This window comes from Triplophysa rosa, linkage group LG13 (assembly GCF_024868665.1).
Source record: "Triplophysa rosa linkage group LG13, Trosa_1v2, whole genome shotgun sequence".
NCBI lineage: Eukaryota > Metazoa > Chordata > Actinopteri > Cypriniformes > Nemacheilidae > Triplophysa > Triplophysa rosa.
In genome coordinates, this window is record NC_079902.1 from 2502032 (window position 1) to 2520194 (window position 18163).

At 41.2% G+C, this 18163-nt stretch overlaps 1 protein-coding gene across 1 annotated transcript in view; it reads left to right on the plus strand.

Moving 5' to 3' along the window:
• Window positions 1–476: 476 nt before the first annotated feature.
• LOC130564246 (ribosomal protein S6 kinase alpha-6-like) overlaps window positions 477–18163 on the plus strand; it is a 47569-nt gene continuing 29882 nt past the window's right edge. The window contains exons 1-2 of the mRNA XM_057350193.1: window positions 477–566; window positions 785–901. Of these exons, the coding sequence (XP_057206176.1) occupies window positions 477–566; window positions 785–901 (207 nt within the window). The remainder of the gene's footprint in view (window positions 567–784; window positions 902–18163) is intronic.

Genomic DNA, 18163 nt, shown 5'->3' on the forward strand with positions numbered 1-18163 from the left:
AAGCAATTGTACTGACAGACGATACAATGAGATTTACAATTACGCCCACCTTAACTACGTGTAGATTTGGGCGATCTTAGTCAAATCATGTTACGAAGTTACGTAGATTCGCCGGGGTGTGGTTACACGAGGCGTTTCAGGCAAGTCTGGTTGAGCATTCGCTTTTAGATAGAATGCATCTTTTGTTCCCACACTTTCATTTGCGCAATTTATGTGTCTAATACATTCATGGGCAACTTATAACACCAAAAACACAGAAAAACATGTACTTCCGCCATATGACCCCTTTAAAATATTTAAATTAACTTCTGAGTGAACAAAGAGTTAGGAACAGCTACAAATGATTATTTTTTTATGTGTATTATAAAGTAAGTACAGATGAAGCGAAGAAGTGTTAAATAAGAAAGAGCATTAGTGTCTTATCCTGCCCACACTGGCGTCCCGAAAGTGGCCTGTTCATGTGAGAACCTGCTATGATGCCTCTTGAACAACTTGAACATAGAGGCTGTTGCATTAAAGAAAATTCCCTTGTGGTGAACTTTCCAATCGGAAACGATATAGAGCAGGTACAACAATATGTGAAAAAATAATGGCGAAGTGCATTGCTCAACTGTGTGGCTGAAAAAATGCAATTCCTCTAAAAGTCTGTATTTTTCTAATAATTCTAATAATTTTCTATTAATTCTACTAAAGCAAATGCCCCATATCATGCTTTTGATTGAGGTGGCAGGACATTCCCAACATGTGTTTGTTCAGTTGTGTGTTTGTATGTTTGTGTGTGCAGGATGAGGGGGCTTATAAAGAGATTCCCATCACTCATCACGTGAAGGAGGGCTGTGAGAAGGCCGACCCCAGTCAGTTTGAGCTGCTCAAGGTTTTGGGACAAGGATCTTTTGGGAAGGTCTCTTATTTTTTCACCTATATTTTTCACCTTTATTTTCATGTGATACATGTACACACAGTTTCAGTGGCAGATCTTGACCGTAGATTTAGGTGGGGTAGATTCTGGGTTGCATCATAGGCTACTTATGAATACTTATGATTGACTGCTAATGCCTACATCTTACATTCAAATAACTGAACACTTGGGGAACACTTTTGGCAGAGGTCTTGTGTCCTTGTGCTATTACGCCTGATGGTGGTGCTCTAATATTGACTGGCAGATGAAAATTGTAGTTATTTTAGAATATACATTATGCAGTATTTCCCACAGGATTTTGACAGACTTGTGGCGCTGGTGACATCACGCACTGAGCATATTTGTGACGTCATCACATCATGTTTGCATCGTGTTAGAACTTGATATCTGTTTTGCTTCTACTCTCTTATCCATCACATTATACTGTATTTTACAACTGAATGCCACCAGCAGTCACTTTAACTGCTGCTAACATCCTGATTTATAAACGTAACATCATTGGACAAAATCACAATACAGTACATCTATATTAAAGAGCAGCTATATGCTGTTTGCCCTTTCTCAACAATGTGTTGCTGTATTATGAACGCTTCTTTGATTTTAAATGCAAGTGACAGTTAATTACTGTTACGGCCAGCTCGTAAAGCCACAACAAAACAAGGAGGTGAGCACGCGTTCAACATTTTAAGCCCATTTCTGGGACATTTTATTAAGAACACTCATATTTATATTACTGTTGACAGTGTAAATGAATAATGTAATGTGGTGCATGTAGTGAGAATGGGAGTCAGTTAGAAAACCAGTGTAGTAAAATGTAAGTGTTGAAGTGTATTGTGTTGCTGCAAAAACGCGGCAAGCAGTTAGTCGCCAAGCGGCAGGTCCGAGCCCGAGGATGGAGTGTAAGGAGAGAGAGCCGCGGCGGAAGCCGTCCTTTTAAACCCCGGAAAACACTGGGCCCTAATGGCTCCCGGATCGCCTCCAGCTGCTGCACCTCAGGGCAAATAAACAGTCAACGTTATATTAGCCACTATGAACCTTATATGGGAACCGTCACACCCCCGGCCATAAAGCGCAGGTTCCTCCATAGGAACACTGAGCAAAAATATTATGCTCCCGCTACACATTGTACAAATAACATACTTTATTAAAGTGAAAGCTACCCAGTCACCAATTACAACAGACTACTTTTCGTAGTCTGGAAGAGCAGAAAAAAGAGAGAGAGAACAGGACAACAACATGGCTACAGCACGGAGCATGCGACAACGCGTCTGCTACAATATTATCTTTTCCTTTTATGTATTGTATGTCTAAACTGTACGACTGAAGGAATAATGACCAATGAATTAATCGCTGATTGGGACCTTTTAACGATGCCAAAAATGTAAGCGGGTTATGGTCGGTATGAACTTTAATAATGGCACCACCACTGAGATAAACGTCAAAATGTTTTAAAGCCAGAATAAGGGCAAGTGTTTCTTTTTCAATCACAGAATAATTTAACTGGTGTTTATTAAACTTTTTTGAAAAGTAGCTCACGGGTCTGTAAATACCCACGTCATCCTGCTGAGCAAGAACTGCCCCTTCACCTGCTCAAACGCCTGCTGACAAACAGGAGACCAAACAACAGGGAACAACAAGGAGCAACAACAGAAGAAAAGTTTTGGCAAAACATCTATAGTACCCAACAAGACCGAGGAATCGCATTAACTCTTTTTTAGTAGTAGGAACAGGGAACTGTTCAACAGCTAGAACTTTAACTGCCACGGGACGGACTTGGCCCTGGCCTACAACTCGGCCCAAGTAAGTCACAGTCGCCTTGGCAAACTCACACTTTGCAAGATTGACTGTGAGTCTCACCCCTGCCAACGAGTGAAAAGCTCCTGAATATGCTCCACATGATCCTCCCAATTATCTGAAAAAACCACAACATCATCAAGATAGATGGCACACCCAGGCATATCCCCAACAACGCGGTTCATTAACCGTTGAAACGTCACAGGTGCATTTCTAAGACTATAAACGGCATGACTGTATACGAATATAACCCGGTCGGAGTAATGAAAGCAGCTACTTCCCGCGCGTGTTCAGAAAGCGGCACCTGCCAATACCCCTTCAACATGTCAAATTTGCTCACAAACTTCGCAGCGCCTACTTGGTCAATGCAGTCCTCCATTCTTGGAAGTGGAAATGAGTCCGGTTTCGTAACAGCATTAAGTTTTCGGAAATCTGAACAAAAACGTAAAGTGTTATCAGATTTAGACACTAAAATGCAAGGAGACGCCCAGCTTGAAGTGCTCGAATCCGCAATTCCATTTTCAAGCATATACTTAACTTCTGTGTCCAAATATCTAGGTTTTTCAAAACTAATCCTATAGAAGTGTTGTTTTATAGGTTTTGTTTCACCCACTTCGATATCATGCTCCATCAAATGTGTACGGCTGGGTGTATCTGAAAACAAACATGAAAACCTGTGTATTAGCTCAGACAATTGTTTAGCGCGAGAAGCAGGCAAGTGTGAAAATAACGTGTCCAACTGGCATAACGTCTCAGAATTTTTTAAACAACCATATGTCAATGCACTGTCAAAGGTACCCGTATAAATATCATCACCGTCTGCACCAAATCCAACGCTGTCTGTAGTGCTAGTGTCATTAGTCATAACCGTATTCACTGTACCCTCTGTATTCGCCTCGCCATCCCCCGTCTGAATTACATTTGCCTCACAAACATAATATGGTTTAACAAGTTCACATGACACCGCTGTATCTTCTTTCTGCGCTCGGGCGTAGAAATCAGGTAATTTTGGTCAGATGTTTGCTTGAGGACAATATAAGGGCCAGAAAATTTAGCTTGAAAAGGCGATGTAATAATCGGACAGAGTGCCAAAACTTGGTCACCCGGCAAAAACGATCGCACCTCACAACGACGATCAAACAAGGCCTTCATTTTTTCCTGAGACAAAGTAAGTTTTTCCGAAGCCAACTTCCTAACTGCATAAAGACGGTGCCTAAAACCATCAACATAGTCCACAAAATTTTTAGGTGTGTCGGGCCCTTTCAAATCTTGTGCTACCACTGCTAATGGGCCTTTAACTGTGTGCACAAAAACCAGTTTGTTTGGACTAAACCCAGTACTTTCCTGAGTGACCACTCTGGCGGCTAACATCAACCAAGGCAATCCCTCCTCCCAATCCTTTCCCAGCTCGGTGCAATAAGTGTGCAGGAGTGACTTAAGCGTCTGATGGAACCGCTCTAAAACCCCTGGCTCTCAGCATGATAAGCCGTGGCTTGGTTGTGTCGCACCCGAAGCTGCTTCAACACCTGGGAGAACAAATGAGATGTAAAACTAGTCTCTTGGTCCGACTGGATCACCTTAGGAATACCAAACACAGAGATAAACTGGGAAAGAGCACGTACTACAGACTTCGTCGTTATTGTACGTAAAGGATAAGCCGCAGGGTAACGTGTGCTTTGGCACATAACAGTGAGCAGATAAGACGACCCCAACTTAGAACGTGGTAAAGGACCCACACAATCAATGATTAAGTGTTCAAATGGTTCAGACAGTGCAGCAATTGGTTGCAAAGGAAAAGGCTTAAGGTCTGGTTAGGTTTAGCTGTGAGCTGACAAACATGACATGTCTTAATATAAGAGGAGATGTCTTTTTTAAGGCGTGGCCAGAAAAACTGTCTTAAAACACGATCATACGTTTTCCTCACGCCAGCGTGCCCAGACTCATCGTGCGCTACCTTTAACACAGCAGAGCGAAATTTAGTGGGAACAACAATTTGAAACACAGGATCACCGACTAAACCAGTGTGTGGCAACCATTTTCTTACCAACAGTGAATCCTGAATAAAGTATCCCCACGCACAATCAACCACGTCGCTCACAGGGAGCACCTGATCAAAAAGACCTTTAAGTGACATGTCAGCTTGTTGCTCCGCTACTAACTCACTACAAGAAAGACAGAGGAAAATCAGACAAAGGTAATGCAATATTACTGTCATTTTTCTCCTCTTTACCAGCATGAGAGCGCATCATGGCTCGAGTCACCGAGCACGCTGTAAACACATCCGGAAACTCTTGGCTGCTTTCGTCAGGCTCAGGCACAGCTAATGGCACTGACTGTGTCTCACCAGACATAGCTACAGGGGCATTATCAGCCCACATGCGCGCACCAACCCAATTGTTACCCAAAATAATAGAAACGCCTTCCATCGGCAACGCCGGACGCATGGCCAACGCAGCTTCACCCTGAAACAATTCACAATCTAGAGACAGTTTATGCAAAGGAACAAAAATAACATTTAATCCAATGCCCCACACAGGAACACAAGTACCCGTCTCAGTCTCGTCAGACAGGGGCAACACATCGGCACGGATAAATGAATCAAACGCTGCAGTGTCTCCGAGTATTTTTACTCACACTCTGTTGTCACTCCCCACCAATGACACATAATAAAAGGGAGATATGATTGAAACGCCTCCAATACAACGTTTTTTCTTTCTGTTTGACATTAGTATGCTTACTAATAGGCGCGGCCAACCCAACCCCCTTTGGCTTCACATAATATGCTGTAGACCTGGATCTTAAATGGCAGTCTGCTTTAATATGCCCCCTTTTGTGACAAAAATTACAAACTTTAAGATCATCACGCGAACCAGAAGGTTTAAACTCGAATCACATCATTACGACTCAAACCCTCGTTTCGCGCACTGTCTCTAAACCCCACATTATGCACAAATTCCCGGTTAGTTGACACGTATTCTTCCGCCAGTACTGCTACAGCGGACACCAATTTTTAAATTCCTCCAACAGGACCAAATCACGCATCTGGTCGAAATTTGTCACTTTTTGCGCATCGCATCAGCGATCAAACAACGCAATCTTATCACGTCCAAACTCCACGTAGTTTTGATTTTCAGCCTTTTATAACGGCAAAATTGTTGTCTATACGCCTCCGGCACTAGGGAGCACGCCCTCTGCACCGCACTCTTTACCTCCTCATATTTTCCACTATCCTCAGAAGAAAGTGCTACATATGCCTGTTGGGCCTTGCCTGTAAAAACGCTTTGCAAAAGCATAGGCCAAATATCCTTAGGCCAGTTAAGTGTAGAAGCCACCCGCTCAAATAGTAAAAAATATTTGTCAACGTCTTTTTCCAAAAACGGTGGAATCAACCGAATACATTTATTTATGTCAAGATCCGTCTCATTAACACTACTGCTCGACTGCCTATCTCTAAAACGCAACGATTCACGCCTTGTAGTTTCCTCCATTTCGAACGTGCGAAGCTCAAAATTCCGCTGAAGTTCCCTCTCTTTCAACTCTAAACTGCGCATCTCCAACTCCAATTTACGCAGCCCCAAATCCGAACCTGAGACCGCAGCCACATAGGGGGAAGTAGAACTAATGGGGGGGGCTGAATATCTTTGTCCGCTAAAGCAGCATGTACCTGATTTTTAATCACTTCTTTTTTATCTTGCTTCGAAACAGGCACCTTAAAATGAGCAGCGATTGAGAACAAATTCTCTCTATTACATTGATTAAGTTTGTCAAGGCTTGGTTGAGCCACAAAATCCTCTATATTAAACTCCATCCTCAGCTTGTCCCAACACGCACGCAGTCAACGCTTTAACCCTCTAAGTGCCAAAGTCGTAGAATTGCGACGAGACGTCATACTTCATATTTGTATTCCATATCACTAGATGGCAGACATGTAGTACTTCGATTCTAGACCAAAATGACGTCATGTTCCTATTCAAAGTGTTCGAGCAAATAGCAGAGCAAGTGAGCTATCGTGTCATTGAAGCGGAAGCAGTTCAGTTCAGAGCGTCAGAGTAAATTGTGAGATTTGTGAGAGAAAATTGCCAAATTGCTAATAAAAGGTTGTACCGCGAGGGTGTTGCGAATGTTATTCGCCGATTCTGACTCTGAAGGGGAATATTTGCCTTTTGGAAATCACGATCGGTTGTCTAATTACCGCGCGTCTCCCGGTACAGCTGTGCAGCGCAATGGTACCGGCGTGCAAGGCGAGAATGTTCACGAAGCACAAACGAGCGATCATTTCGACCCTTTGCCTAACGGAGAAGGGGGTGGCAGGGGTGAACGTGGTCGAGATAGGAGAGCTGTTGCTAGAGGTAGAGGCAGCTGATTGGGCAGTTAGCTGGTCAACTGATCATAAAATAGGCACATGCATTTTACTATGGCACAGTAATATAGTAATAATTTTACTATAGTTACTAATAGTTTTACTGTTGATTTCCTCTTTTCCTGATCATTTGGAATATGGATCAAAGAGTAAAAAAACATGCAAATAAGTTCAAACATCAATTCAGTATCTACTATTGCCTGAATATTATGAAATTCAAGTTGGCGTCATAATATGCAAATTAGATGAGTATATTTGCACCCCACATAAACTTTTGGTCATGCCCAACATTTTTCTAATGTACAGAAGATCTCTATCTTTAAGTCCTTACAAGCCACAAACTTTTGAAATCTTGATGTCAAAATCCAGCATGTTTTCCAAAAAACCCTGGCGCCTAAAGGGTTAACGCCACAAAATGCACAAAAAAAACACACGACAAAATACAATGTGAAGCGAAGTGATAAGTCAAGCTTTGTGCACAACTATAAACCACCAATGCACCCCTCTATTCTAAGCCTACCTACCCCAAACTCACCTGTTTAACTCGATCCTAACTCTTCACGTGTTCAGCGGCGGCTACTTATGCACGATAAACCAGCGGGTTTGAAAGGCAATCTACAAGAGATGACCCAACAAAAACCGCACAGATGTGCTGCCGAGAACACCGCTTGCGTGGTGAACACACAACCGCGTTCCACGACACTATAAAAAACAACAAACAGGTGAAGCCTAAAGAAGCGACACCTCTACAACCTGATAAACCTGATCAAAGGCAGCAAACAGTGCACAAAACAAACACTGCACTCACCTGTACTTTCCATCGAAAACACAAAATTTAGCCTCCACTCCAACCTTACTCCACACTTTTCCAACAATGCCATAATCACCAGCATGCTCGCTCACGTTCAATTGTTCAATCATTTGGCGCAAAAGAGAACAACAAGAACACACGCCATGCAAACAACGTGCCACCTAAAACATCTAAGGAAGTACTTTACCAACACCGAGCTTCAATGCCTACGGACGAGCTCCCAATTTGTTATGGCCAGCTCATAAAGCCGCAACAAACCAGGAGGTGATGCGTTCAACATTTTAAGCCCATTTCTGGGACATTTTATTAAGAACATTCATATTTATATTACTGTTGACAGTGTAAATGAATAATGTAATGTGGTGCATGTAGTGAGAATGGGAGTCAGTTAGAAAACCACTGTAGTAAAATGTAAGTGTTGAAGTGTAATGTGTAGCTGCAAAAACACAGCATGTGGTTAGTAGCCAAGCGGCAGGTCCGAGCCCGAGGATGGAGTGTAAGGAGAGAGAGAGAGCTGCGGCGGAAGCAGTCTTTTTAAACCCCGGAAAACACTGGGCCCTAATGGTTCCCGGATCGCCTCCAGCTGCTGCACCTCAGGGCAAATAAACAGGCAACATTATATTAGCCACTATGAACCTTATACGGGAACTGTCACATACACTACATGGAGCTAACTACATACGCGAACGTGAGGCCAAGGGCTCGCGCACACACATGGAACTCATCGGAAGAGAGTGCAAAGCGAACACGGAAGAGGAGGAAGCACACATGGCCATGCACCACTCACACCAAACAAGTTAAGAAAGAGAGAAGATGAGGAAGCGCTGTTTATACACTAGTTAATCGATCACAGATACAGTCATCATGACGGATGGATAAAAATGACAAAATGTGAGGCCAAATATACTTGGGCGGCCATTAATATACCTGGGCGGACCGCCCAAGTAAATGCATTGTGTGGGAAATTCTGTTATAGTATTGTGTTTATTATTTGTTTAAAATGTTACGAGTTGTGGAAAATTTCAGGAAAGGAATGAGGAAAGCAACTGTGTACACGGGGTTAGTTAACCAAACCAAAACAAACTTTTTTTCAAGTTATAATTTTTGGTTTGTTTAAATTATAAAAATACTGTTTAAAATCACATTTTATTAGTAGTATTGTCTCATTTATTTTCAACAGCCTTGGTGCCAGAACTTGAGTGTGATTGTTCCCGTAAACGACATTTGAGCAGAGTAAATGAGCAGAGTAAATATGTATGTGCGTTGCATGCAGACAGCTTTCTGCTGCTTGCAAACAGACTTTTTTGAGGAAACAGTGGATAACCATTGACTTGCCACTCTGATTCCACTCACAACGCTGAAATATGATGCAGCCTGCACTCTCGCTCGAATCCAAGGTAAATCATCAACACTATCATCTCTTACATGTGTTTTATTGAAGGAAATACATCGTAATCGGCTTAAACGCATGTGCTGGTCACTTTACTTCCTCATTAAGTGTGCACCCGGGTCCGTGTTGCTTATTCATGCGAACCCCGCCACAGTTCGAGAGCAACCGAACTCAGACCACCTCCTTCAGGTAGTCTCCGGTTCGGTAGCCAGGTGCGCACCCGGGTTCTCTTGACAGCTTTCACATTAGCGATTTTTCATGCGAACCGTGCCCCGTTCCGAACTAAACATCAAGTGTGAAAGCGATCTTACATAGATTGTTTCTATGTAACAACATTTAGGTCCCATCTCTGGGTCTGTGAATTTGAACTAATTACTCTTACTACGTGTCTCCTTTCGCATTTGTAACGCATGCAGACATTGTGCCAAAAAAATCTCATTTTTAGGCAAGACAGTAGTTCAAACAAGACGAACATGCAATTTTGGTTGAATAAAAAGCCACACTTTTTCCTTTACCGATCTGATTATGATACCTGATTTCTGTGTATTGGCCGATACCGATCCTGATCCGATACTAGTACTGTTTTTCTTGATCAACGTAGAATTGCATACATTTTATATTTTATTGCCAGAGTTGGATAGTACTTAATAGGACTGTGCACGATTAACCGAAATATATATAACGTGATTTATGCACAGCTAGTGAGTGAAGTACGGTAAAATGCTGATGCACCCGAAAGCCAGAGGGCGCTCTCGTGCAGTAACTCCAAATACGCACTGCAGAAGAAGACCATAACACACGTAGTTCTAGGAAATGCCTAAGGACATGTTTTTTATCACTGTTCCTCAAGCCTCTTCAGGTATTTTCATGATAATAAAGTATATTTATAATGATCATGTTTGACGGGTGTTGTTTTTTTAAATGCACGTTATAAGCGACTCAAACTCTCACTGATTTTAGATCGAGCAGCACTTCCTACTGATCCCAGAGCCCACGGACAAGCTACGCATAAAAAAATTATTGATGCCTTGCATAATCGAGCCAGCTCGATTTCAGCATGATTTATTGGTAATCACAATTAATCGTGCACAGCCCTAATAAAATACTACTATCTCTGTTTATTGCACAAAACTATAACCGTATAAAAGTCTCCAATGCAGGGTGGAACAGACGCACTCATGCGTATCCTGGACACATAATGATGTGCTTAATGCATCCGCTTCACTCACGAGCATCCCGGATGCATAATGATGCTCTTAAAGAACATTCTCTTCAAGTTCATAACAGTTAAAACACAAAGAGAAGATATAAGTTATGTGTTGTAGAGACTTGGCATAGGCCATATGGTCGGAATCATTTAAAGAAGAGCCATAAACCCCTTCCACTCTCTTTTGGTCTTTTGATGTTGATATCAAGAAACCAGGACAGAGTCAGACCTCTCACCGAAAGTGTTGATAACCCCTTTTGTTTCTCCATGGGATATTTACGACTCCTAAGCTTCAAAGCAGAGGTGAGAAGTCTCTCTGTCTCACCTGGAACTCTCTGACAAAATAGGAACTTATGTGATTAAACTGTCCTTTTCTATAAATATATCTAAATATCTAGGTTATACTGTATGTTGTCACTCTTGCCATTTTAAATAATCTGTAACTGTTAAATAGGCAAGTTGAATTCAGGCTTCTTTTGTATTCGTACATCCGAATGAATCATGACTTGATGCAATTCAAACCTAGCATATTTGATATCTAAATGTTTGTCTTAACAATTCCACCTTGTTTATATATATTGTGTGACCATAGAACACTTTCTTTTCATTATGTTATAATTTGGACTGGTATTTTGTAAAGTTGCTAGGAGGTCATAAAGATGCAAATTAGCTGTTCAGTGGACAAAGAACCTCTTCCCTGCTCAACTCTGATTGGTCGATTCAAACTCAGGTGGGCATACCCTCTCATGAAGTTAAATATCGCTCTGAAAACGGAAGCTTGGCCTTTTTGCTCTATACCTGCCCTCATCAGAAACTGGTTCGTGGCGTCTCTTCGGAGACTGCCCTTTTCCCCCCACTGGGGGGGAAGACGGAACAATGGACTTCTTCTGCCTCGCACACCTTGATGAGCCACGCGGCTGGTCACGAGGCGCAGAACTTTCCAGCTGGACTGCATTCTGAAACCTTTTGAACAATTCCATCTCTACATGTGCATACAGATATTGGTCCAGCACAGAGCTCGCAAATATCCGATTCTATATATAGAGTAGCTGCGTTAAGTTTGTACCTCTTTGTTAAAGATGATTTTTACTGTTGTTCAGTATGTTCAAGTATTGTTATGCTTTATATTACTAATCGGAGACTGTACAATATGTATATTTAATAACGATTATTATACGTATTTTCCTTTGAGCTTAATAAATCCTTAACTGAAATTGATGTTTTAAATAACTAATTTCATGGATGTGATCTTGATAGATCTGGTGGAGAACCATATTTGGTGAGCTTAGATCAACAGTATTTTAACATGCAGCTAAAACCGCTACAGTGTTTAACACAAAGAGCATTGCATCCATCCAACAGTAAAAAAAAAAGTTATTGTGTATGAATGACGCACAACTTTCAGACCACTGCTTTAACTCAACTCAACTCAACTTTAAACACAGAAGACAGACATACCCAAATACAAAACACTCCACACACACAATATGCACACGTACTAACACACATAGACATAGAGACACGCACACACACACAACACACACACACACACGCACAGGCTTTGGTTGACTATCCCCGTGGTGACAGTCCATAGGCGTAATGTTTTTATACTGTACAAACTGTATATTCTATCCCCTATCCCTAACCCTATAGATCATAGAACACTTTTTGCATTTTTAGATTTGTAAAAAATATTGTTCTGTACAATTTATTAGCTTTTTTGCCCACGAGGACCTCAATTTTGGTCCCCACGGTGACACGAGTCCCCATGTGTTGGTGTGTATTCAGGTTTAGGTCCCCACCGGGATATACAAACATGAACGCACGCACACACACAAGTACGCACACACACACACACGCTCAGTGAGAGCACACATTTAGGATAAAGGAGAGAGAAGCACAGGTCAAATATAACAGACTATAAATTCCTATATGCAATATTAATTAAGTAAAACTTTAAAATTCTAAAGCAGCCCCCCCGGTCAGGCAGATAGTGCAAAAACAGTATGCAAACGGTGGCGAGGAACCCAAAACTCTAATCGAGAAAAAAAACCTCAGGAGAACCCAGGCCCAACCAGGGGATTCCAGTTCCCCTCTGGCAAAAGCTGCTGCCTCTGCACAAGCTCCAGAGAACTTGCACAACAAGGCTAAATAAAATAAATAAACTTAATAATAAAATAAATTATAGTTTAAGATTATCATTAATAATCTAATAGCATTTGAAATTTTGTGGTGAAGACATGTCAAGAGACCGCGTCCTTCTTTATCCAGCTCTATCATCTCAGCTCTTGTCAGGTCCCCACTTCCCATTCTCCGCTCTACCATCAGGTCAGGCCATGAACTGCATCCTGCTCGCTGTGGTAACCTTGGAACAATGAGACAAGACTGGCTGAGAGTAGAGTACTGTTCTGTACTCTTTGATGCAACAAGTACATCAGTTGTGTTTTTGGTTCCGGTTGATCTAACTAATGCAGCCTAAACCCTCTGAAGATTTATATTATGGAAGAGTAGTGTATGCAAGATTAAAAAGATGCGTCTTTAGTCTAGATTTAAACTGACAGAGTGTGTCTGCCTCCCGGACAGTGCAGGGAAGACTATTCCAAAGTTTAGGCGCTAGATAGGAAAAGGATCTACCACCTGCACTTGATTTTGAAATTCTAGGTATTACCAACTGACAGGACGCCTGAGAGCGTAATGCACGTGAAGGACTGTAATACAAAAGGAGTTCATTCAAGTACTGAGGAGCTAAACCATGTAAGGCTTTATAGGTAATAAGCAAGATTTTAAAGTTAACGCGATGCTTTATAGGTAACCAGTGCAAGGTTGACAGAACCGGGCTAATATGTTCATACTTTTTTGTACGTGTAAGAACTCGAGCTGCCGCGTTTTGGACCAATTGGAGTTTTTGTAATAAGCCTGCAGGGCAACCACCTAACAGTGCATTACAGTAATCTAGTCTTGATGTCATGAATGCATGAATTAACTTCTCTGCATCTGAGATTGACAGCATATGACGTAGTTTAGATATATTCTTAAGATGGAAAAACGCAATTTTACAGGTGTTGGCGACGTGGCTCTCAAATGACAGATTACTATCGAATAGAACGCCAAGATTCTTTGCTGACGACGAGGGTTTTATGGAACATCCGTCAATAGTTAAACAGTATTCTTGGTTGTTACTTATAGCAGTTTTCGGTCCAATAAGTAACACTTCCGTTTTGTCCGAGTTCAGTAATAAAAAGTTGTTACTCATCCAGTTTTTTATATCGACTATGCATTCCATTATTCGATGGAACTGCTGTGTTTCATGAGGCTTCGAGGAAATATAAAGTTGAGTATCATCAGCATAACAGTGAAAGCTAACTCCGTGTCGCTTTATTATATCTCCTAGAGGTAGCATGTATAATGCGAAGAGCAGAGGCCCTAAGACTGAGCCCTGTGGTACACCGTACTGGACTTGCGATTTGCGTGACACCTCATTGTTTATTGCTACAAATTGAAAACGGTCGGATAAATAAGATTTAAACCATTTCAAAGCTATTCCCTTAATGCCGACATAATTTTCGAGTCTATGTAGGAGTGTGCTGTGGTCAATGGTATCGAATGCAGCACTAAGGTCTAGCAGCACCAATAACGAGATACAACCTCGGTCAGACGCCAATAGCAGATCATTTGTAACTCTGATCAAAGCAGTCTCTGTACTGTGACATGCTCTAAATCCAGACTGGAATTCTTCATTGATGTCATTCCTTTGGAGGAAGGAGCATAATTGAGTTGAAACTACTTTTTCCAGAACTTTAGATATGAAAGGTAGATTCGATATAGGCCTGTAGTTCCTTAGTTCTCTAGGGTCGAGTTGGGGTTTTTTGACAAGGGGCCTTATAACAGCCACCTTATATGCTTTAGGCACATGTCCTAATGTCAGAGATGAGTTAATAATACCAAGAAGAGGATCTATAATTTCTGGGAGCATCTCTTTCAGTAGATTTGTAGGTATAGGGTCTAGTATGCATGTTGTTGATTTAGATGATCTAATAATTTTAGACAGCTCATCTTGATCTACGGTATAAAATAATTGCATTTTCTCCTTAAGGGCGCTGTAGTTAGTTTGTTCAGCGGGTTTCACTTCTGATTGCATTGTTATAATTTTTTCTCTAATATCTTGGATTTTATATGTGAAGTAGTTCATAAATTCATCACTGCTATGCTGATATACAGGATCAGAAGTCACTGACGATTTATTTTTTGTTAATTTAGCCACCGTGTTAAATAAAAACCTAGGGTTGTGCTGGTTTTCTTCTATTAGTGATGAAAAGTAGGCGGATCTAGAAGTTATTAGGGCTTTCCTGTATTTTCGAATACTATCCTTCCATGCTGTACGAAATACCTCTAATTTAGTTTTCTTAAAGTTGCGCTCCATTTTTCGGGCCGCTTTCTTTAGAGCCTGAGTGTGTTCATTATACCACGGTGTGGGGCTGCCATTTTTAATCTTCTTTAAACGTAGTGGAGCAACTTTGTCTAGCGTTACCGAGAAGGTGGAATTAAAATTTTCAGTGGTAATGTCAAGATCTTCAACGTTATTTCTCATGATTTGAGACAATTCGGGCAGATTATCGAGAAACGCATCTTTGGTAGTTGAAGTTATTGTTCTACCATATTTGTAACAATGAGTTTTATTTGCAGCCGTAGGCCAGTGAAGCAAACATAATACCAGATAATGATCCGAAATGTCTTCACTCTGCTGAAGGATTTTAACGTCGTCCACATTTATACCGTAAGACAGTATTAAATCTAAAGTATGATTACGAAGGTGAGTGGGTCCTGACACATGTTGACTAATGCCCATGGAGTTAAGAGTGTCTTTGAAAGCCATTCCTAAGGCATCTGTAACGTTATCTACGTGGATGTTAAAGTCACCAACGACAAGGAGTCTATCTGCGGCCAGTACTAGTTCTGATAAGAACCCACCAAATTCTTTAATAAAATCTGTGTGGTGCCCTGGAGGCCTATATACAATAGCTAGAATCAATTTAAAAAGTGTTTTATCTTTAGTATTAGGTGTTGAAACATGAAGAACCATGACTTCAAAAGAATTATATTTAGAGTTCGACTTCTGGGAAATGCTAAGAGAGTTATTGTAAAGTGCTGCGACACCTCCCCCTCTGCCTTTTAGACGAGGCTCGTGTTTATAATAATAATCTTGGGGGACAGATTCATTTAAAGCAATATAATCATCTGGTTTTAGCCATGTTTCTGTCAAACAGAGCATGTCTATTTTATGATCTGTTATCATATCGTTAACAAAAAGTGCTTTATTAGAGAGAGATCTAATATTTAGCAATCCGAGTCGTAACAGTTGATTATCTGTATTTTGTTCATGTTTAGTTTGTTTAACGTTTATTAAATTACTTTCAAGAGGTTTACGCATTATTTTATGTTTGCTAATCCGGGGGACAGACACAGTCTCTATTTTGTGATGTTTGGGAGAACGGATTACTACATGTTGTACATTTTGTGTATTCTGCGACGTGAGACGGCAAGCAGACAGTTGGTTAAGCCATACTGTCTGCTCCCTGACCTGGGCCCCAGCGAGTCAAGTTTTAGCATTAGCATTAAGACTTTTTGCCATATTTCTAGACAGGATGGAAGTCCCAGCCCAGGAGGGATGGAGACCATCTCGTTTCAACAGGTCAGGTCTGCCCTCAAAACTCTTCCAGTTATTTATAAAAACTATATCATTCTGCAGGCACCACTCAGACAACCAGCCATTTAGTGATGATAATCTGCTATAAATCTCATCACCACGATAAGCATTGAGGGGGCCAGAGAATATTACAGTGTCTGACATCATGCTTGCGAGCTCACACACCTCTTTAATGTTATCTTTTGTGATCTCCGATTGACGGAGTCGAACATCATTTGTGCCGACGTGAATGACAATCTTACTGAATTTACGATTAGCCTTAGCCAGCACATTTAAATTTGACTTGATGTCAGGCGCTCTGGCTCCCGGTAAACATTTGACTATGGTGGCTGGTGCCTCTATGTTAACGTTCCGAACAATAGAATCACCGATAACTAGGGCACTTTCAGCAGGTTTCTCAGTCGGTGCGTCACTGAGCGGGGCAAACCTGTTCGAGACTGTAATCGGAACGGTCGAGTGATGTTTTGTCCTGCGACTACGCCGTCTCACAGTCACGAAGTTTCCCAGCTGCGGGGGATTTTCAACCGGAACCGAGCTGTGTGCGCTAATGTTGCTCGCATCCAAAGTGTTTTCTATCGTCGTTAAACTCTTACTATCCTCAGATAAAGATTGGATGCGAGACTCTAATTCTAAGATCTTCTCTGTCAGCCTAACTATTTCCCTGCATTTATCGCATATAAAGCCCTCGCAGCTGACAGAGAAGGCTAAGCTAAACATATGACATGAGGTGCAAGTAACAATAATAGGAATAGAAGCCATAACTCACCGGATTTGAAGTGCAATTCCAACTTACCAAGGTTGCTCGATGGATCGTAGTATACTCGCTTAAAAAGAGAAACAGTTAGCACACAAGACAAACCAGAGGCAAGATGATATTCCACAGTGTAAAACAGAAAGCAAGCTAACACGCTATTGCTATGCTAACGGCGTTAAGTTAACTATCACTTTTGGTTTAGAATCTTCAAGTAAATAACAAGAACAGGGTTATAGAGATATCAGGATAAGTTAGCAACGACAATAATAATTAACGATAATAAAATACACTAATATTAGAGCGAAGTGGTAAGCGCACTGATACAAACAAGCCGCCGGCAGCGATGCAGGAAACAGGAAGCAGCTGTGAGTGAGTATGAGTGAGTAATCTAATCTAATCTAATACACTCAGATAGTACCGTCTCTAGCAAAATGTATTTTAAACAAAACCACTGACTACTATCTAGTGATTATGAAGAATAACGAATACATTGGAACATCTTGGAAAGAGTAACATCCTGATTGTTACAGGATACACGCATGCTGAATGGAGATTGACAGATGACAGTACCAGCGGAGGTCAGAGTTTTTTAATTATGATATATTGGTTTATTCCTCGCATAAAGCTATCGAAAAACATGACTTGGAATAAGGTGGTTTCCTGATAGATAGTCCTTCTTGAACCTTAAGAGTAACTTAAAACAGATCGGATTTGAATGGAACCCGTCAGTCCGATACCCAATCCAGCAAAAAAGTGCATATGATTGGTTGAATGTGCTGAACGAATACACCCTTCACTGAACAAACGAGCCTGTGTTTGAGCCTGAATGAGAGAGATCTCGTTCGTACTCGAACAAAAGGAGTCAAAGGACCCGCTGATTCTCGTTCATGAATGATCAGTCATCTCGTTCGTGCGTGAACGAAAGGACCCACTGATTCTCGTTCGTGAACGACATGAACGAGCTGTTACTTCTCAATCGTGAACGAAGATGAGGTCTCTTGTTCAACAAGTAGAGAAACGGAAACAATGTTAAGATCCTTACAAAAATAATAATATAATGCAAGCTGATGGTTAAATGTAACAAAGACAAATTAACATAGTCATTTTTATTGCATGGAAAATGTTAAGCCCTGTTTACTCAGTTATTGTACTGCAAGCACAGGTGTTCTTTCAAATAAAATTGACTTCATCACGTTAAATTCATGTCATGCACTTCTCTAAAAA